Below are 21,738 nucleotides of genomic sequence, written 5' to 3'. Positions count from 1 at the left end.
AAGTATAAATAAAAGTAAGTAGCATATTGGCATTGATTAATTGTGATGGTGTAATAAAAATCTTTCATACATCATCAAATAATGATATACCTCAATCTCCTTTATTTTGTTATCAGAATCCATAGCCAGCTGTGCTTGGGCTTGCATGATCACAGATGTAGAGTTCTGGGCTTTTTTCTTAGTCTCATCTGTATCCAGTTTTTCCAACGTTAGTCTTGATTTTTCTTGATCTGCTTTCTCAACTTTCATCTACATCAAATTACATGATCTTTACAATCTAATAAGGAATATGAACACAACAATGTAACCCCATGTGTAGAATATACAGCACCTTCCATTGCTCCAAGTCTGCTTGTGCTCGCTTGAGGATCTGTTCATCCTCGCTGAGGAGCTGCTATGAAGAAGGATGAACAAGGATGCAGTCAATCAACAAGGATACAGATTCATCAATAGGCCTATGCAGGGGTCACTGGTTAGGCTACCATAGATAGATAGATACTTGATCCCCAAGGGGAAATTCAGGAAATATCAACCATATCAACATGGGGGAAAAAATCATGATGCTTTCAGGATGAAACGACTTTAGGTAAAATAGCATTTTGAAAGAAAAAAAAAACGAATTACACCTTTGAATTATTTTTGGCTTGACCTTTCACCACTTTTTCAACTCTGCCTGACCATGTCGCTATTGAGCACGCGCGACGTAGGCCTACTTGCTGAAATTTGACACGAAGAATGTAGCCTACTCACGTTTTATCAAATGTTGCTATTTGTTGAGATGAATGTTGATATTGAATGATACAAACATTAGCGTAGGCCTAGACTACAACGTTTACAAAAATGCAATGTTTGGCTAAACTGACGACGATTTGGCTACAGTGTACATGTAGCTATGCTATCGTCTGAACGCCGAAAGAAAGCAATTCGAGAACATAACTCATTGAATCAACTTGGCCAGGCTTTCTTTTAAGGAATAGAAATGTTTTACAAAATGTATTGATAGGCTACATCCTCAAACTTTATGATTTACCTGTGCGTTCATGGCCGTGTCGTCCTGACTCGCAGACATTACGCTAGAACTGAAATATGAAATCGAAAATATTCAGGTGAAGAACAACATCGTAAGGTACAACTCTCAGAGCTTGTGCTTCGATTGAAAAACGTTCAGACTTACCTCACCTCTAGTCGTAATTTCACCAGATAAAACTATCTAAATTGATATAGCCTATACATTTACCCTACCTGTTTTATGCTTTTCCGTGTTGCCTCTGCAAAACAAGTCCTTCTACATAAGTTTGTTTCCTTCTGAGAAATCACATGGGTAGCCTAAAGCAAAAGCGAAAGTGTTCCAATAGCCTATAATGTAAGGAGCAGGTTAGTTTATTCGGGATTTTCCGAAGGACTGCCACGACTTTATCGTATTGGGTCTTGCCTTACCTTATTTATCATTAGAAGCATGCTATGATGGACTTGTGAGACGACAGCCTACATTGCAGCTGATTTTGATTTTCTCACAAACACTACAAATTAGGTCTTGACCGTCTTGATCGTGATGCATAGCCGCTGTTGGTAAATTAGGCCTAGCCTACAAATATGGAAGAGAAAACATTAATTCTTGAAGGTCTTCCAGATGACTTAAACAACATCAGACCAAAGTTAGAATTATATTTCAAAAACAAAAGAAGGTCAGGAGGAGAAATAACTGATCTTCGCAAACACCCTACGGATGACAAAAAGGCTATGCTCGTTTACATGGATGGGGAAGGTGAGGATGTGTCATGTTATTTTGACGTTAATCATAAAGTAGGAAATAATGGATTTAGGCCTAGGACTAATGTGCTGTTGTGTTGATAATTGCATTTGACAGTGATAGTGTTTATGTGTGCTAGTAGGCCTACCGGCTATATGAAAGTTAATGACATTGTATTTTCTCAGGTGCCAAAAAAGTTCTTGATAAAACCGTGCATAAACTAGCTATTAAAAGCTTTGGAGAGGTGGAGCTGACAGTGACATTGCCAGATAATGACAGTTCAAAACTGGCTAAAACCAAGCCCCCGGTTACACCTCGTCCTCAAATGAATAAACCTATTCCATCTAAGAAGCCGATACCTCCCTCACCGAAGAAGGTATGTAGCCTATGAGTTGACTGTATTGTGCACCATCTGAGTCAATTAGCCTACTTTTTAATCTGAAGATCGGATTAAGGAAGAACTGTTTTAAAATGAGGAAGTGATCTATTTTTTGATCGTGTGCCCTACATATTTGGAAACACATGACACATGAATTTCATTTTTATTTTATGTTCCTGTCTTAAATAATGCTCAGGGAGTGACTGAAGAAGCTAAAGGTAGGCTATGCGTCCATGACACTTATCTAAGTGAAATATTAGAATAGGCTATGGGTTTGCTACATTCTACACAAAATGTTTTCAAATTGTACAATGTTTGACTTTGTTATTAGATGAAATTATCAATGAAAGCACAGGATCCAAGGCTGATGAGAGCTCACAGAAAGTGGATTTGCTTCTTGTGAGCAGCAAAAACCCACTTCATGAAGATGTCTTGTCCATGTATTTTGAGAAATTCTCCCCCAGATCTGAAGTCAATAAACATGAAGATAATCACTGGATTCTCAAGCTCAAATCTCAGTCAGGTAAGATGATCTCATTGTGTAACTTATCGTGGCTAGCCAAAGCAAAATGTTTTGGGCCTACAGTATACTGTATGCTCCATGTAAGGTGCATTAGCACCTTGTTTGGCCTGCAGAAAATCAAATGCATGAAAATAAATAGACATATATGCATCAGCACTTACCAGAATCAAACATGCAAAAAATAATATATAGCGGTCATTATCTGAAAATAAGTCCCGACAGGGCTACCAGGACCCTGACGCGCCAGCGGAGAATGTTGGGAAATCCTATTCAAGTCAATGGAGCATTCTACTAGCATTGTGAAGAGCCTTGTAACAAACAGCTATACATGAACCCACCCCCATATTATCTATAGTAGAACAAACATTCAAAAGCTTCATGTGGGCCTCCATAATAGACTTTTGCTTTTGATATTTGATATGTTGATACTTATCTTTGATATTCTATTTTGATATTACGCATACATGTGGTTTTACAACTGGTAAGTGTTATGGAGTCATTTTTAATTAATTAATGTTGGAAAATGCATTCAATAGTCAATGTAACATACATATTGTATCTTGTTTGTATGCAGATGTTCAGAAGGTACTTAACCACAGGGGACACAAGTTCGGCATCTGTGTGGAAGTGTACCATGATAACACGGTTGGCATTTCTTTAGTCTCAATAAAGTAGTTTAGGCTAACACATTCTATGTCAAACATAAATCATAGTTTTGCATGGGAATAAGGAATATAAAATGGCAGACCTCTGTTGTCATTAATGTTGACCTTCATAGTTTCCTTGAAATTCTGTCAGATAATTGAAACCTATGTTTTTCATTTTTCTTTGCAACAAAGCAGCCACAGCCTGGATGTCAAGAAGGTAAGTCAGACTCCCTGGATGCACACATGACTTTAAAACCAATATAGTGAAAAACTATTTTACTCCTGTTACATGGGTAAACTCAACCATGTAGTTAGGTATAATACATGTATGTATTTGTCATGCTCAGTATCTAAAGAAGAGATCAGTGAGGCCAATACACTCATTGTGACAAAGAAATCCTCAATGGACAATGGGATGATCGACATGTATCTCGAACAATTCTCTGAGAACTTTGAAATTCACAACTATGGAAAGGAACAGTGCATTGTTAAATTTGCCAACCAGTCAGGTAAAACCATTGGAATTTATTGGCACCATCTCCTGTATTTAATCCAACTGAGTAACAAGACAAATAACAAAATAACAAACAAATAACATCATAATAATGCATGTGAACAATGCTTTTGAACCTCCAACAGATGCACAGAAGTTTCTAGCCAGGGAAAAACATGATCTGGATATCTCAGTTGAGGTCTACAATGAGCAAGCCATGCAGAAGAGACAGGACCCTCGTCGATTCCTCCTTAGTGGGTTTGGGGACTCATGCAAGCTCAAGGTTGTCTCATTGTACATCGGCAGCTGCAGTCAAGGGAAAGAACACACATGGGAGATTCTGGATGACGAAAAGATACTGGTGACTTTCAAAAGTGACATTGGTGAGTTTGGAACATTGCATATGAAGTTCTGCTAGCCGTTTCTTTGTAACATGATGAACTAGTTATATATCTTCGTGTAATACTTGTATTATTTTGTGTAAAAAATAACCTTTTAAAGAAATACAAATATATGATTTATTTCAATAATTTAAGTCTACCTGTTTCTATCCATAGACATACAGTCCTTTTTGAAGAGATGCTCCACAAAAAAGTGTCAGAACATGGAGATCACAGCCACTTGTGTACAACGCGCTGACTCTGTGTTTGTGCAAGGTGACATGAGCACAGTGTCAGATGATGCACTGATGCTGTACTTCAGCAACAAAAAGAGGAGTCGAGGTGGAGAGGTCAAGTCCCTGCAATGGCTCGACAGTCGAACAAGTGTCGTAATTGCCTTTGAGGATTGTCATGGTATGCTCTCCTTCATACTAGTTTCAGGATTGTAGAAAAGCAGGTTCTGTTGGTCAGCATCTGTAGCAAACACAGTATCAGTGAGACAATGAAGGATCATTAAAGTGAAACTATAATTTACACGCTCTTTTGACCTTTACTCATGTTTATCTTACAAGGAGGAGATGTGTTCATTTTCCCCTCACTATTTTCTTGTGAAATCTTAAGCCATTTAGCTTCCATTGCATAATACTTAATTAAACAGTGCATGTCATTCATGTTAATTACAAAAACAAAATAAATCCAGAACAGTCTAACTTTTGTTTACTGACACAGCTGTTGCTCTCACTGATACAATACTTTAACCATGTTACTACTGTTCCTGTTATCTTAATTGCTCTGTTGAAGCAGACTTTGGTACTTTGGCTTGTTGGTGCCCTGTTGTAAATAGAGCCTTTATCCCCTTTTACAGTTGTCAGTCAAGTCGTGGAGAAGAAGCATCACATTTGTGATAGAGATCTGAGTGTTTCAGTGTTCCATTCCAACCTCCAACAGCGACTGACTGGCACAGCCCCCTCCTCATTGGTCCAGCCCTCGGATGTCACCATCCCCATCCATGAAGCCCTCTATGATTACCTTACTCGCAATGAAGTGTGCAAGAAAGAGATCACGAGCGAACTAGCGAAGGTCCACAGCAATGTTGCATTCGGCAAAACCACAGAACCATGTCTGATATTGAGTTTTGATGCAGTCCCTGAGTCGCTGCTCGCACTGAGGCTGGGGTCCAGCTGGGAACGTAAAGCCAAGAAAACAACCCAAGACATTTTAGATAAATACAGCGTGGATGAATTGGCTGTTGGACCAGACGTCTGGGTTCGGACTGAGGGTGAGAGCATCAAGCTTAGCTCCCTCAATGCCACTGTGCGCTATAAGAAAGATGCTGCTAAGGTTGTGGTTGTGGGTATGCAGGGTGACGTGAGGAGCTGCATGGAAGGTATCAGGCAGACTGTAGCGACTGCTAGCCAAGAGTTGGAAAAGGAAAGGAACACAGTTGAGAGACAGATCCAGGTGGGCTCCAGAGAGGAGTTAGATTTCATATGGGACCGTGTCCACACCCAAATTAAGGATATGGAGTTTACCAAAGATGATACAAGCTTGACTTTTGTCCTCAAAGGCTTGAGGGATCGTGTGACTGAGGCAGAGAAGATCCTGAAAGACAAACAGAGTAATGTTGTCAATCAACCTCTTGCGTTGTCATCAGCTCTTGTAGATTTTATTAAGCTTGCTGGGCCAAATAAATTTGAGAGAGACTTAGCTCAGAACAACATTTTTATTTCCCTCTCAAATCAAGAGGAATCTGTTCAGATCATTGCGGAGAAGGGGGATATTAAGAGTGCCGAAGACAAGCTAGGGGAGATACTCCAAGAACAGGAGATCCTTCTTTCCTCTGACCCAGAGAAGGTCATCCTGGGTGAGGAGTGGAAGTTGTTTTATGAGGGCCTACTCGATGAAGTCAAAGCCAGCAACAATGTCCTCCATCTCAAAGTTCTGGAGGGGAAGATTGAGGTGTGTGGCTTCGCCTCCTTGGTTGCAGACGTGTCAAGGAAACTCAAAGGATATCTAGAAAACAAGAAGCCTACAAGTGAAGAAGTTCCCCTGAAGTCTGTGAAAGAAGTACAATTTGTTGATTCATGTATGAACCTCTCAGAAGCTCCCGAGCTGAAGTCCCTTCACGTGACCATATTAGCCAACAAGACTGAGGCCTCCCCTTGTCTGAAGATTACAGCACCAAGCAGTTCCATCAAAGATGCTGTTACTCTGGTGAAGAACAAACTGACACCAATTGTGAATGACACGTTCCTCTACTCTAAAGCAGGGCAGTCCAAAGTTCTGGAGAAAAATAAACAGTCCCTTCAGGCAAAAGCAAAGGAAATGGGATGCAAACTCTTCTTCACAGTCCAGAAACCTCCTGATGTGAAAGCAACAGCAACCGCTCCACAGCCTACAGTGAGTCACTCCAAAGTCTCCCATCTTCGGAATGCAGTCAAACAGCAATTCATATTCATTTCATCACTATCACTTCATCAGAATGTTCAACATATTTTTACAAGACTGCTGCTCTTGTAGTTCAATCACTGCATGATATTAACTGCACTAAATAAGTTAAGGTTGCACATATTTGTCAGTGCATGGAAGTTCAGGATAATGTGTTCTTATGGTGATGCTCAAAGTTGCTACCTTTGATTGACATTAGTTTACTTATTGTGTATGCATTCTATCTGTGTGCAGGCTAGAGCAGTGGGAACAGCCCCTACTCCCCTCTCTCCCATCCAGCTTCCAAGTTCAGGAACCGACCTAAAAGGTGACCTAGTGTGTTTTGACCATTATTTTCCTACCTGCATTTTGATGTTGTGGTAGCCTATGTAAGGCAGTGAATCTCACCAAGTGATTTAATTCTCGTTGCATGTTGCATGCTCTTGTGAGCAGTGACCGTCAGTGGTGTGCCAGTATTCCTCAGAAAAGGAGATATTACTAAAGAGGCAGTCGACGTCATTGTGAATTCTACTAATAGCAGTCTGAATCTTGACACTGGTAAGCTATCATGTTGCTATCATTCATCTGACCTAGCTGGCCCTCCCTCTCATTTTCTTTCTGTCTCTCTCTTTCTCTGCCTCTCCCTCTCTTATATTATATTTTTCTCTATCTGTGTTTACATGGTTTGATAGTGCTAAAGTATATTGCAGGATTAATAATTAGTAAATGAGTAATGAATTTCACAACATGATCACATATAATTTGAGTATGTCCTCCTAACAGGTGTTTCAGCTGCCATCCTTAAAGCAGCAGGCCAATCAGTAGAGGATGAATGCAAAGCTCTTGGTAAGTTAGAGAATCATGTGATCATTCCACAGAATTGGGAGCACACATACGAACATATTGTATAATTATATTTTATTACATTACATTTCATTCCGTTTTTATTTTCCAGGCACTCAAAAGAATGATGCTGTGGTTCTCACGTCTGGTGGGAGTTTATCGTGTAAACACATTGCTCACATGGTTGGGCCCACCACTGCTGCTGACATCACATCCTCCATTGAGAAAGCTCTAGATCTCTGTGAAGGAAACACAGCGTCTTCTTTGTCAGTTCCAGCCATCGGAACTGGTGAGAATACTGCACTTTTGGGAAATTGTATTGGAATGTTGCATGTGTTTTGAGGCTCATAATGCTGTTGGTTAATGCAACATCAACTCATGCATACAGGGAGGGGTGGTATTAAAACACAAGACTCCCTTGGAGCAATTCTCAAAGGTCTGGAGAATCATCTGTCGCGTACCACCTCATCAAGCATTAAGGCCATGAACCTGGTCATTTTTGAGCAGAAAGTTTTTGACGAATCCTCTGATTACTTCAAAAAAAGGAATACAAAGGTTGGTCACTGTAACAAGCTTTTAGCCTATGCACTGTATGACCCCCTCTAAAACTGTTATTCTATTAAGTTGATGTTATTCTTGTTTTTTGTAGCATTCCTCTACTATTATATACAATCCCCATGGAACACTTCCTGCAGATGAAGGTACAGTATTGTACTGTAGTTACTATGTTGAGGTTAAAATGTTTTCATAATGTGAGTGTTATATACAAGTGTTGTATAAAAGAATACCCCTAACTGTAAAATATCAGTCTACAAATCGGTTTGCTTCATGGTTGTCATGATGTTTATATGCTCTCTTTTTTTTATCTACTTTAGTGAAAATTGGTGGTGTGAGAATTCAGGTGAAGAAAGGTGACCTCACCCAGGAGACAGTGAAAGGCATTGTGAACACTACCAACACTGACATGAGCTTGAAAGGAGGTACAGTTTCTAAATCATATGTACTGCCAAACTACTTATAAAACTGATGACCGAAAGCTTCTTAGGTGGCATAGCCAGGTACACAGTTGGCTCAAAACTATAACATACCAGGGAGGCATTCATGAATGCAAAATCATTTGTCAAAAAAGATTAAGTCATACACTGAAAATAGTCTGAGTTCTTTAACAGCAGTGATATTACTACTGTAGATCAAGCTATTTTATGTATTGTATAACAGCAGTTCCTATCTATTTTGTAGGCGTTTCAGGAGCTATATTCAGGGCAGCTGGAATGTCAGTCGAGAAGGAGTGCCAGAACCATGGTGAGTCCCGGCAATGTAATAAAACAATATTGTTCTGGTTTACCTTCTCACCTTTGTACTCTTCTATGTTTGTATGATAAAGGTTCGCTCAAAGGCAACACAGCTGCAGTGACTAGTGCTGGCAAACTGCAGTGCGATTTCATTATTCACATGTTGGGTCCGCACTCTGCTGCCGATGCGACAGCTCGCGTACAGAACGTTCTGGAGAGGTGTGAGGAGAAAGGCATCACCACGGTCTCCTTTCCTGCAGTTGGCACTGGTAAAAAGACTTCATGGCTAGACATTACCAGTACCGGTATATGACGTAACCATATGAAATATGCCCACTGTATGATTTTGATGGAGTACACACATCAACAGTTACACACATTGTACACATTGTATACATGTGGCGATTGTACACATGTATTGTTTCACATTGACCAATGTTGCTGGGTAATGTTGCTGAGCAATGTTAGAAGTTTTCCACTTTAATTTGGAGAAACAAATTTGGACATGTCAAATCATTCGTGGGCAACTTGTTAACATAATCCAATCACAACACTATTTAGTCACCTGGTCACCTGGCAACATACAAGGTTACCCCAAGTTTTGTCATCACTTTCATTCTTTTTCATGTTACTGTGAAGGTGGTGGTGGTCTGAAGGGCCAAGAGGCCATCATGGCCATGTTGCAGGGTGTGGAGGACCATCTGTCCAAGTGCTCTCCCACCGTCCTTAAGCTGGTCTACATCGTCATTGACCGGGACGAGATCCTCCAGGAGTTTATAAATGGCATCAAGCAGTGGACAGCCAAAAAGCAGGTATGGGTCACCAAGTGAGTCTTGCTGTCCAAGGACATGGTTGGCACAGGGAGATGGAACTTGCAAACACAGAAGCTACCCTATCTTAAGAATCATTTGTTTCATCATGTGTTTAGTTAATTATATTTGTGAATTGAATATTTCCACATGTGTTGACAGGATGATGAAGATAGTGATGATGATGATGACGATGAAGATATTAAAATTAAGGGGGCAGAAGACAGCGATGTGGAGGAGGAAGACATCTTAGACGGTTAGATTTGAGAACACTGAAGGCCGTGTTCAAATCATGAGTGAAAGTCTGTGTATGAGTTTTACTTGTAATGGGTTAGCTGAAGAGTTCTCAGACAGTTTGTTCTTCAGCTAATGTTTTTGTTTTTAGTCGGGGCTATGAATACGGTCAAAGGTTTAGTCTGATATGAAAAATGATTAGATCAGTGTAATTCTCACAAAGATATACTGTACGTGAAACCTTGGCACCAATTTGAATGTGGGGCCTGTTCATCATTTTGACTGAGAAGCTCATGTAGAAATTCAAGCTTGTGTGCCATTTCAAGCATGGGGCCCAGGCGCCAATTTGACCATGGTGCCTGTGAGCCCATTCAACTGCTTGGCGTGTGTGACAACTGCACCTTGGGCCTGCATGACAATGGGGACCCCACATCTGTGTTGTTTGTGTGTGCTGCTGCTGGCTGGTCTCTGTGTTTTGGCTGCCAGGCTAATTTTGTGTACTTCACAGTTACAAGGGAAACTGATTGTAACAAGTCTATGTTTTATCCTCTTCGGCACAGGCAAAAACACTGAAACAATGATTGGGAAAATTAAAGTCAAAGTGTTTTGTGGTGACATTACAAAAGAGACAACGCAGGCCATAGTCAGTAGCACAAACACAAGCCTCGACTTGAATTCAGGTGAGGTGCTTGCCCTCTCAGTGTGACATGATTTTATTCTTCAAAGATGTGACCCTTTTTGTGTGTCTTTGTAACACTTTAAATCCTAACCATGTATACTGTGTAATGAGCAGGAGTCTCAGGGGCCATCCTCAAAGCGGCTGGACAGACTGTTGTGGATGAGTGCAAAGCCAAGGGTATGTATTCCGATCTCCAAATTGATCTCAAAACAGGTCACTGACTATTGATATCAGAAAGGTCGCTGATTTTTAACAATCCTGTTTTTCCTTTCAAGGCACCCAACCCAGTGATGGTGTAGTCCTGACCCAGGCAGGGAACCTGGCAACTAAACACATTGTCCACTTGGTTGGTCAAACAAAAGAGAAGGAAATCATGAGCTCTATGTACAAAGTCCTACAACTGTGTGAACAAAACAGTATCCAGTCTGTCTCCTTTCCAGCACTAGGAACTGGTAAGCCAATGGTAACAGCGGTCATTACAGCACATATTGCAATAAAATGCATCGTTTGGTAATGTGTTTCATCCATTTTCTTAGGTGCTGGGAACTTAGGAGCTGCTCAGGTTGCACGTGCCATGATTGAGGCCGTTTCTAATTTTGCAGTCAATCGCCCAAAATTTATAAAGGCTGTTCACGTTGTCGTATTCCAAACCAAGATGTTACCAGACTTTGTGGAGGCTCTAAAGAAGTTTAAGAAAGTGACCCCCATAACAATAAGTGGTGGGTGCAGACATTTTCCCCAAATCATAAATATATATGCATTTCTTTGATGACATCTTTTAACATCTGTCTCTTTGGTTATCGTGTGCAGGCATATTAAGGCAATCCTTTGGGGCTTTTGAGAAACTGCGCTCTTCTATGTGTAGCCCTGCCAAACCCTCAGTATCTTCATCTGCTGCATTAACCAATGTGTCATTCCCCGTCATGGCCGTTGAAGCTTACAGTACATCCCATAATGACCTGGCGCTGGTCCGAAAGGTCCTGGACGACCTGCTGTCGGAGGAGTGTGACCGTGAGGAGGTGGTCTCCAGGCACCTCCCCCAGCTCTCCGAGTCCGACAAGCAGGCCTTAGTGGCCCTCAGCCAGGGCCAGCAGGTGGAGATCACCACAGAGGCCAGCGACAAGCTGTCCGTTTCGGGGAAGAGGGACGACGTGCTGGCCACAGTGGTGAAGATCAAAGACCTCCTCCTGGGGGCGCAGGAGAGGGAGACACGCAAAAGCGAGGAGAAGAGGGTCAAGGAGACCCTGCGGTGGGAGGTGGCCGAGGCCGGGGTGTGGAAGGCGTTCGGATCGAGCGTCAGCTACACCATCGAGCTGGCCTTCCACCGGAAAGAGAAGAAGGTGACTTTTACGGACCAAGGGGAGACCTACACGGTGGACCTGAAGGAGAAAACGTGCACGGACAGTAAGGGGAGAACGAGGTGTGTTAAACGAACTCTGCTTGGTGACTCAGACACAGGTAAACTTGACGACTTTGTTATTTTTTTACTTCCTCAATTTTCAGAGGTCACTGATGCATTAATCTAAGTGGGCTCCATCCGTGTTGAAGTCAGAGGATTTTAGTGCATAATCATTATTGTGGCACAATTCAATGACTAAATAACTTCCTCAACATTTTGAACGTTTTGTCCTCCTTTTTAGCTGTCATTCATCATCCAGCCACATGGACTCCGATGACTGGGAAAAAACATGAAATTGTCCCCCTCTCAAACACATCAGAAGAGTACAAGAAAATTGAAAAGGGGTTTTTGAGGAGTAGCATAAATGTTGACCAAGGCTATGTTCAAAAGTATCAAGTAGTCAAGGTAACTCACTTATCAAGTAACAAGATCCAAACATGTGCTTCATTAGTTTTGAAGAAAGCTCTAGGCTGTGTCTTTACTCCTAAAAACATATTCTAAGGGTTTAACATTGATTTATGCCCACACACAGATCGAAAGGGTTCAATGTCGGGACCAGTGGCAGAGATATGCGGTATTGAAGCAGACCATTGATAAAAGGCTCCCAAAACAGAATAATCAGCGGCATCTTTACCATGGAACAACCAAGGAAATCGCTCAAAAAATCAACATGTATGGCTTCAACAGGAGTTTCTGTGGGAGAAATGGTACGGTTTATTTATCTACCTACTGGAGCATGGATGAATTTCATCAGCTAGAGGCATGTCAAATAAGATAATTGGTTGCTATCTCCTCTGAATCACCTATTGGGTTTAGTACAATGGGCCTCATTCACCTAGCCTGGCCCCACCACACCTAGATCTTCTTTCAGCAAGATTTTATCTACTATAGTTCATAACCGTATACCTCAAACAAGAAAAATGTCAGGCCAATCAGTGACAAGAGGGGAAGACGAAACCAAAACTTATTGTGATCAACAGTAGCAGCAACACCTGCAAACATAAAACATGCAGTTGCGAAAATACAGACATTTATTTACAGAAAAGGTAGACCCACATACATTGTTTCCTGACTGTTGATGCCGTTTATTGTCCGTTTGTAATGTTAGGCGAAGTAGGAAGTAAGGTTAGGAATCTCTGGCCAATGTGATTGGTAAGGCTGGACTAATGATTTTAAAGTTAGTGCCCATCGCAATGCAAGTGTTCCCATCGTTCCAATCCCAATCGTGAGTCACCAGACTCTATTCACTTCATGAATGAGTGATATCTTCCTTGAAGAAATGTTGAAGTGTGTTTTATTTATTTTAGAATACCTTAATGCTTTGAATAATAATAATAATGATAAAAATGATAAAATAATAAATAAAATATTTTTATTCCAAAATATCATAAACGATAGAATATATACCGGTAGTTGCCATTTAATTGTCATTCTATTATATTTTACACCTGCTGAAATGATGGAAATTTTGCACAAACAAGTCAGTTCTCAAATGAGTGCACTTGAGTGTTCGTAGATTCTGTTCTTACCTAAGAACAAGACAACAAGTGTACAATTTGTATTGAGTTGAACACTGCCTGCCTGTCTGCAGGTTGGACATGTGAATAAACAGATAACTCGCATCCAGAGAACTAATGAGTTTTGAAGAGAAATGTGCAATGAAAAGCACTCAATTCCATAAACATTTAGTGTACAAAGCAGTCTGACCAATCTATTTAAAATCACAAGTATTAGTGTTGCCCTCTTCTCCAGCATTCATCACTTCAGACATAAACCTCTAAGGCCATCTAAGCTTTTTTACCTACACGTATTCGTTTCCTCTGAAATTATTGTCGAGGACAATTGTGTCTCAGAATAACATTCCGTTTTTTTGTACAGCCACAGTGCATGGTGAAGGAACATACTTTGCCAAAGAGGCATGGTACTCCAGCCATGACACCTACTCCAACCCTGATGATCAAGGCCTGAAGTACATGTATTTGGCCAGCGTGCTGACCGGCTCTCCCTGCAAATCCAAAGGCGGCATGAAGGAGCCTGACCCATTGGACGCCAGCAACCCAGGAGCTGGCCTGCACGACTGCGCCGTGGACAACCTGCAGAATCCCTTCATCTTTGTGGTGTTCTGTGATGCTGGTGCCTACCCTGACTACCTAATCACATTTAAAAAAGCATGATTGAATGCATAAACAACTGGCTTGTTAGTTTTGAAGGAAATGGAGCTTCTTCTGAGAGGAATACTGCACTAGTATATTATACTTCTCACGATCATGTAATTCTAATAATCAACATTTACCTTTTGAAGTAGCTCTATTCTATACAAATGCATATTCTATAAACTTTGGAATTTTAACTAACTCAGGGCCAACATGTTTTAAGATTTTTCAGCAATTTACTCTATTAAATTAGAATGCTGGGACACGTCCAGACTGAGTAAGAATGGCTTTTGTTTGTTTCAAAATGCTTGATAACAAACTTGAAACCATATTGCTGTTATGAAATCTAAAGTAACCATTTTTAGACTTTCCTTACGTGTCTAAATATAAATGTAGCATTTGAATGCATTAGAAGCACGACAAGAGTCTACTAACGAGAACTGTGAGTCAACCAAAAAGACAGAAGGAATTTCACACCAGCCCGTCGAGAGCTTGTTTGTTGAAAAACATCTTTTATTATCAGTCTTCTAGTTAGATAAGAATGCTAGAGTGGATTCCATCATCAACTAATAGAAACACATTCTAATTCCGTGTCGGTCTTAACCAAGAGCTGGGAACCTTGATATAAAACGTGTTGCTGGTGGCAAACGCATCCTTGCCTAAGAGCCCTTGGTCAGGTTCATGTAGCGTCCTCTAGGTCAACGGGATTACTGTTAAATAAAAACCCATCAATTCAGTACTCTGGTCATTCCCACACCAGGCAAATAGGGCCTCCTAACCAACACATTTGTTTTTTTTTTTTTTTTATTTAATCCAGGTTAAGAGTAAAAGACACCATTGTCATTGCCTACAGGAGAAGTTGTCCAGTAGATTGCTCACAAGGGGTACTCGGTCAAGATGATGGCATTAACTGGATTATAATTTATACCCATGCAGAGGGATTAGCTGAGGAAACATTTATGGACACAAGAGGGGGGCGTGACACCACTATAACCCCCTATTCCATAAAAAAAAAGCAAAGGCCTAAAACTCAGCGTAACCCACCATTTGGACTAACACGCGCACTTACATACATACATACTTACATACATACACACACACACACATACACATTCAAAAGATTGCAACCGGATCAGAGAGAGAGAGAGGGAGAACTGAAAGAAAGCGAGGAGAGGTATGGGAGGACTTGTTGCTTTTCGCTCTACATCTGCTGGGTGGAGTTGCCATTCCAGGTGTTGTTCTCGTCCTCGCTGTCCTCTTGGGTCCGTAGCCGGTAGATTTTGCCATCTTTTTTGAAGTCCTCCGGCCGTTTCTCCAGGACCCTTTTGCGAATCGTCTCCCTGGAGAGGGAGAGAGTGTAAAGTTGATTACGAACATGTTATAGCTTTAGTTTTGGCAACAATTACTTAATTCATTCAAGCCAATAAAGCCTCATTTGATTTGATTTAATTTGAGAGGGAGAGATGGGAGATCAGGGAAAGGAAACAACTGGTTTAACACAGCCTTAATAATAAAATAATAAAAAACACACTTTATGGCTCAAGCACTCAAATGGAGCTATGCCATGAGCCTGTAGTCACGGGATGCATGTTATGAAGGGAATACTGAGACCCTTGGAGCATTGTACTGGTGTTCTCTTTGGCCATTGTGCTCCTGTATTCTCACACCCACTGAGTGCCTGGTCCTTCCCACCTAAATGCTACCTTCAGTGCTATGACTTTGTATTCCATAAGTAATCGTCTGTGACAAAGTGATTTTCACTACGGAAAAATAGTACAGGGATTTTGAATCATTTTGCACTTTAGCACCACATCCAACAACAACGTACTTGACCCCAACATCCTCATAATTTCTACGTCAAAACAAGGGAAACGGGACCTCCCAACTAAAACGGGAGAACTCCCTCGGTGACCCCGGACAGACTGTGATGGCGGCTCACCTCTTTGGCTCGGCGGCGGCACCTCCACTGGAGGGTGTGGCATTGCGTTGTGGGGGGGCCTGGCCGGCGGCCGCCGCTCCTCCCGAGGCAGGCGGGGGACTGCAGAAGAGGAAGCCGCTCAGGAACCTCCACACAGCCAGCAGCGGGTAGAGGATGGTGCCAAGCAGCGCCCAGATGCCCCCACTCGACGACTGCACCACCGAGTTGGCCGACCTGCCTGACTGCTGCAGGTGACATGTCCCGTGCACAAGGAAAAAATAGAAGAGAAACGGTTACACGGAAAGGCAGAATTACATTTGGCTTCTGGTTAAAACAGCACTATAAAATATTACCATCTCTGTTTGGTTTACAAGTGGTACAGTTGTAACCTGGCAACAACTTAACCATCACTGTTTAGGTTAGTGGTTCTCAACTGATGGGCCATGAAACTAAATTGAGAGGAAGCCTGAGGAGGCTTGTGTTTTTATACAGGCTTATGAAATAGACCAGAAGGCTATTTTTTAAATGCATCAATGACCCTGCTTCTTAACTAAAATGGTTTTAGGTTTCCTAAAGTGGTTGATATGGCCTACAGCAGTGTGCTGTAAACGCTCTGTATACGCTCGTAAACACTCTGTATAGAAAAGATATGGGCATAAGAATGAACACCCCTGTTATAGCCTATAATAATGTGTGACCATAAGCCTTGCTGTTTTGTTTTGATATTTGGTGTGCCTTAACCCCAAAAACGTTGAGAACCTCTGGTCTAGGACAACACTTCTGCTTCCATATTAAGCATTCTTTACCAGTAATGACAGCCAGGAGAAATGAAGGTTACTTACAGGCAGCAAGACAATTGAGGCGCTTGGGGCTAGCTCAAGTTCCAGCAGGGTTTTCTCCAGATCATCTCCCGTAAATTCCCTCCTGGGGAACATGGTAGCCAGGGAGAAGTTACCGTACCTGTTACCAACCTCCTATATATGAGAGGGGGGTAGAGGGAGAGGTAGAGAGAGAGGGAGAGGGAAAGGGGGGAGAGAGAGAGAGAGAGACTCTTGAGATATTAAACATGGACATGCACCAGTGTAAGGAGCCACAGAAAAGATGTGTGTAATTAGAGACATAGTGTAGTACCTTGGTTCTGTCTGCCAGCCTGTATCATGTAAATTCAGTTTTTTTTACTATATAATATTTTTGGGTAGCTCACAGCAGAGACCCATTTCACAAAGGAAGGCTTCCTAACATCAGTGACCTCTGGGAGTGTTTGAGATAAACACATTATTCCCAATATAGTCTTCACAGACATGCATTACTGCCACCACATCAAACACAGACACTTTTATTTGACAAGGAGTGTCCAAACAACAATGGCCCAACCTAGATTTGTCCTTAGGCAAACCTCCTTATCCAGGGAATTGTAAAGAGTGTCAGAGCTACACATTCAATCAGTGTGTAAAGTCTGGAAACTGATCCGTTGATCCCGAGCACACTTCTCCGAGCGACCTGGTGAGCCATCAGCTGTGCTAACCAAGCAGACAGTGTTCAGTTTACAACACTGTAACGCTAAAGCCTATAAGCTGCACTGGGGCCAAGTCAAAATTAACAAAGTACGGCCCACAGGCTGCTCCAATCACCAGTTAACAAGGCCAGTTAATGTGGGGGGTATGGAGACGACGCAATGCCACACAAACACACGCTTAATGCACTTTTATCGTCCACCGGGGGAAGGTAGACAGGCGGACGGGCGGAATCATCACCATAGAAACAAACCTGTGCGGCAAACTGCCGGGCCTCCTGCAGCCGGGTCTCTGAGGGGAACTGGTTGGTGAAGAAGGAACCGTCTGGCAGGCGGAACTGTATCCTCGCAATGGCACTGGGAGAGGGGGAGAACACACACCGTAACGCACCTGCACCTCGCCAGCGCTTGCAAATCCCTTGTCATAGGATGAAGACGGAGCGGTTTACGGTAGAAGGCGAGGGCCAAAGAGACACCAAAATAAACTCCCGATGGATCACTTATACCGACATTTATGGTGTACAACAAAGATAGTTGAGGCTGGGTACTAGCTGTTACACAATCAACACAATACAATTAATGATTGAGAACTCACAACATTTGGATGCGTCACTGATCATTATACTTCCTTCATTTGAAGAGGTCAGATGCAAAACCCTCTAAATCCGTCTGACCACTTTTATTATAAGTGGGCATTTTTTTTTATAGGTTTTTGCCTACAAAACGATATTTCAGACCTGGAAGAGAGTATTTAGCGGGTTTTGAAGCAAAATTATTTGATTAACGTATACTATGTGTGGAGAGCATTCACTCACCATCGTTATCTCATTTTTGACAGAGGTAGAGGGTTTTGCATCTGAACTCTTAATTTTTCCTTAACTGAGATCAACAAGCGGTAAACAAATGTAGAATGCTCTCTCTGACTGGCACTGTACCTCCTCTCCCGCGCTGAGGACTCCTTCTTGGCCTCCTGCTCAGCCTGCCGGGCCTGTAAGGCTGCGAGCCTCGCCGCCTCAACCTCCTCGTGGTTCTTTGCGTAGCGGGCAGCCCGGTCAGCACGATCCTGCAGATGGAAACAATCTTTTATTTGCACACTTTTCCGATTCTACTGTAGATCCTACTGTAGCACATCAATAACTACGTACCAGTGCTATCTGCTGTTTGACTCGATCGCGCGCTGCCTTCTCCTCAGCCTTCTCCCGATTCCTCTCCTTCAGCATCTGTTTGGTTCGCTCATCCTCCTGCTTGCGTTTGTAATCCAGCATGTCCTTCCCCAGCTTCCGTCGCTCCATCTCCTTCTTAATCTCATTCTGCCAACGCACAGGACATCAGTGGTGGAGTGAGCAGTGGACCGCCATCAGATGACAAACTTTATTTCAGCACTCATATCCAAGCATTTGGATGTACATATGTTGAGACTCTGAGAGCGGCTTACCTCCTCCTCCCCTTTCTTTTTCTGCTCCCTCTTCTCCTCCAGTTTCTTGGACAACCTAAACAAAAACACTTATTTACTTAAATAAATGCATTATGTCTCAAGTTACTCTCATACTCGGCTCAATATAACATGTGTCTCATACATTAGAGTACAATTCTGTCCATCCATCAGCTAAATTTGATCCTCTACACAGCTCAACCGCTGCGTCCGATGTGCGCTCACCTCTCCACCCTGGCGTCCAGCCCTTCCTCGGACTGTGATGCGAGAGACACGTCGTCCGAGGACAGGCTCATGTCGTCGCCTGGCGTCTGAGGGCCCGAGGCGCCGTCCTCCTCAGCTGGTCTCGACAGGCATTCTTACACAGCCGAGAAAACAGAAGGGGCCACATGAAAAGTGACTTCACATACCAGATTCTGTTGTCATGTACTGCTGTCAAATACTAAAGAGAAGATGTTTAACTTGTGTAGCAATATTGCAATTTTAGCAGCCACAGCAGCATCCTTTACATAAGGGTACCTTCTACATAAGCAGGAGTACAAAATACAGTTTGAATCACAATCTAAACATACCCAAGCTGGTCTTGGCAGACACATATAATGAGTGATGAGTGGAAGTGAGTGAGTGACCACTAATTTTATTTTTGTGCTAAGATGGAAGACAGGAGCTTTCACCTTTTGACGTGCCGGTGGGGGCTGGCTCGTCCAAGCTCTCCATGGGGCAGGCAGGCGGCTCGGGGTCAGGGGGGGCTGGTGTGTGCTGGGTGGCTGCCTCTGGAGCCATGCTGGTCTGGGGGGACAGTTCTGCCTGCATTTCCATCTCGGCCGCGTTGTTGTCGTCTTGATGGACTACCTGTTGAAAGTGCATCTAAGATGCAGAGGACACACACTGAAGGTTACCAAAAAGAGTAGAGGTCAAAAGCCTTCCATTCCCTCAGAAAACAGACACACATCCAGGAAATAAATCCTGTCATGGCTGAAATAGCTTGCCAAGTTTGCTTCCTTTTTACCTCCCCCAATAAACTATTTAAAGGGAAAATGTGGATGTTTTTAGCTCATGGTTAAAGGTAGAGTCTGTGGTTCTTTAACTGGCGATATTTCTTATTAATGTGGCACATCACTCTGATAGAGACATCAAGCCAGACCTGTTTGACTTTGTGTATTCTCTTTATGAGTTCTTCTGCAGACACACTGCCAGCTACAACCTCCAGGGGAATCCCATTCTCTCCAATGAAGAAACTAGACGGGACGCATACCACAGGATCTTTTTTCATCAAAAATGTTAAGGAAATTCATCAGCTGGCAAACTAAAAGTTACTGAAAACCACTAATGAAACTTTTACATCCAGAATAGCTGAATCGAAACTGATACCATATGTTACACAGGTCTACTGATTGAGAGAGTGCTTGTGTGGAAGGATACATATTTGAGAAAACTGGACACATGTCTCACTGCAAGAAACAGAGAACGTCATTAGACACCATCTTACTTCACAAGGCACAATCGGTCACACACATGATGAACAGAATAATTTCCCCCCCCGATAAACCACTGTACCTTTTGGCGTCTACTTTAATGGCTACAAATGAGTTGTTGGATGCCTCGGTGACTTGCTCATCCTCCCAGCTTGACATCATCTGTGCGGATAGTTCATCGTCACCTATACATGGGCGGAAACAGATCAAGTACGTTACACTGAGGGATCACTAAAATCACGATGGACGTAAAATTAAAACACAGACTTGAACAGACACCTTCATGGAAAGACATGACTGGTACATTCGCGGAGTTGCATTTTTTACAGTCTATGGTTGCAACACTTCGCGCATTGTAATAAACACAACTCATGAGCAATCAGCTGGCCTGCACCCAGCTGACATGAAAAATAATAGTATCGGGTAACGTTAGCGTTGTTTAATGTAGCTGTAATCTACAAGCATCGAGCTAACAAGGTCGTCAAAACCGTAGACTGAGGATATTACATGCGGCCATTTAGCCAACTCTGTCTCATCTCTATCCAACACAGGGCCAATGTAGCTGCACCAAATGTTTCGTTTACTCACCAGATGACACGCAACAGTTCGCCTCAGTGTTAGCTAACTAGATAGCAAAATCGCTAACGTCACCTACTACTCCGTTTTGCTAGCTAATTAGCTAGCTAGAACAAATTAACCATTGTAGCGTGATTTCTAGACAACGACACCGCATCACACGAGTCGAACAAGTAGCAGAAGGGTGTTTCAAGACACACTATTGTTATGCAATATTTCAATAATACCAGCAGTCGGTAAACGCTATTACTTTAATGACACTAGCTACTTTTACTAACCGAGTTGGCTAGGCCCTGACACTAATCCAAGTGCCTAGGAATGACAAACTAACATTGTCATTTGGGTTAAGACATGTACCTGTTATAACGACGACGAATACTGCATTTTGTTGTTTGGCAGCGGCAATAGCTGCTGGTATTGAACCCTCGAACCACAACATCTCAGCAGAATTTTTTTAGATATATCAATTTACTGTGAGGCAGTTTTTGAATGCATCTATGCTGACTGTGTGTACAGCTAGCTAGAACCTTCAGTCTGTAATCACGGAACAGGGTGCAAAGAATTATGGGAATTGTAGTACTAGTTGGCTACATCAATGCACCTGCGTAGGTTGGCTGAATGGGCTGTGTAGTGCTTTGCAAATGTATATGAAACTAGATGTACCGCATAGCGGTACAAAATATGACCGCCGCTCAGTCCTGTACATCCGTTCCGCGAAAATAAATCACACTTCAATTTGTCTCCATATTTTTTACTCCATCCCCCACTCTTGAAACTTTTGTGTATGCTTGTTTGGCATGCCTGAGTGTGTGTGTC

The 21,738-nt window shown here is 42.3% G+C and overlaps 3 protein-coding genes across 4 annotated transcripts in view; 1 reads left to right on the top strand and 2 right to left on the bottom strand.

The window, feature by feature from the left end:
* Positions 1-1,333, bottom strand: part of nmi (N-myc (and STAT) interactor) — a 7,095-nt gene extending 5,762 nt beyond the window's left edge. The window contains exons 1-4 of the mRNA XM_048238444.1: positions 1,243-1,333; positions 1,031-1,079; positions 332-394; positions 91-249 (exon numbers count right to left, since the gene is read on the bottom strand). Of these exons, the coding sequence (XP_048094401.1) occupies positions 91-249; positions 332-394; positions 1,031-1,069 (261 nt within the window). The 5' untranslated portion in view covers positions 1,070-1,079; positions 1,243-1,333. The remainder of the gene's footprint in view (positions 1-90; positions 250-331; positions 395-1,030; positions 1,080-1,242) is intronic.
* Positions 1,334-1,590: 257 nt separating this feature from the next.
* Positions 1,591-14,292, top strand: parp14rs3 (poly(ADP-ribose) polymerase family member 14-related sequence 3). Of its 2 annotated transcripts, none has more exons than XM_048238812.1 (29): positions 1,591-1,765; positions 1,936-2,126; positions 2,326-2,347; positions 2,461-2,652; positions 3,227-3,297; positions 3,495-3,516; positions 3,647-3,808; positions 3,939-4,175; positions 4,350-4,586; positions 5,038-6,572; positions 6,855-6,927; positions 7,053-7,157; positions 7,383-7,445; positions 7,555-7,731; positions 7,831-7,997; positions 8,092-8,143; positions 8,318-8,422; positions 8,682-8,744; positions 8,827-9,003; positions 9,374-9,546; positions 9,706-9,799; positions 10,338-10,457; positions 10,571-10,633; positions 10,732-10,908; positions 10,993-11,175; positions 11,267-11,914; positions 12,097-12,260; positions 12,388-12,562; positions 13,734-14,292. In XM_048238812.1, the coding sequence occupies exons 1-29, from the start codon at positions 1,594-1,596 to the stop codon at positions 14,027-14,029; spliced, it is 5,916 nt and encodes a 1,971-aa protein (XP_048094769.1). In that variant the 5' UTR covers positions 1,591-1,593; the 3' UTR covers positions 14,030-14,292. The 2 variants fall into 2 exon arrangements, with proteins under 2 accessions (XP_048094769.1, XP_048094767.1); XM_048238810.1 differs by having other exon boundaries at positions 3,492-3,516.
* Positions 14,293-14,503: 211 nt separating this feature from the next.
* ubxn4 (UBX domain protein 4) lies at positions 14,504-21,470 on the bottom strand. Its single transcript, XM_048238813.1, has 13 exons — positions 21,280-21,470; positions 20,429-20,531; positions 20,294-20,322; positions 20,016-20,134; positions 19,546-19,738; positions 19,097-19,229; positions 18,875-18,929; positions 18,585-18,749; positions 18,375-18,502; positions 17,694-17,796; positions 16,769-16,900; positions 15,948-16,171; positions 14,504-15,348 (listed from the first exon to the last, which is right to left on the bottom strand). Exons 1-13 carry the CDS (start codon positions 21,359-21,361, stop codon positions 15,210-15,212), a joined length of 1,605 nt encoding a protein of 534 aa, XP_048094770.1. The 5' UTR covers positions 21,362-21,470; the 3' UTR covers positions 14,504-15,209.
* Between the last annotated feature and the right edge of the window lie 268 nt (positions 21,471-21,738).

Source organism: Alosa alosa, chromosome 3 (assembly GCF_017589495.1).
Source record: "Alosa alosa isolate M-15738 ecotype Scorff River chromosome 3, AALO_Geno_1.1, whole genome shotgun sequence".
NCBI classification, from domain to species: Eukaryota; Metazoa; Chordata; class Actinopteri; order Clupeiformes; family Clupeidae; genus Alosa; species Alosa alosa.
This window is presented reverse-complemented; position numbering and strand designations above follow the sequence as displayed.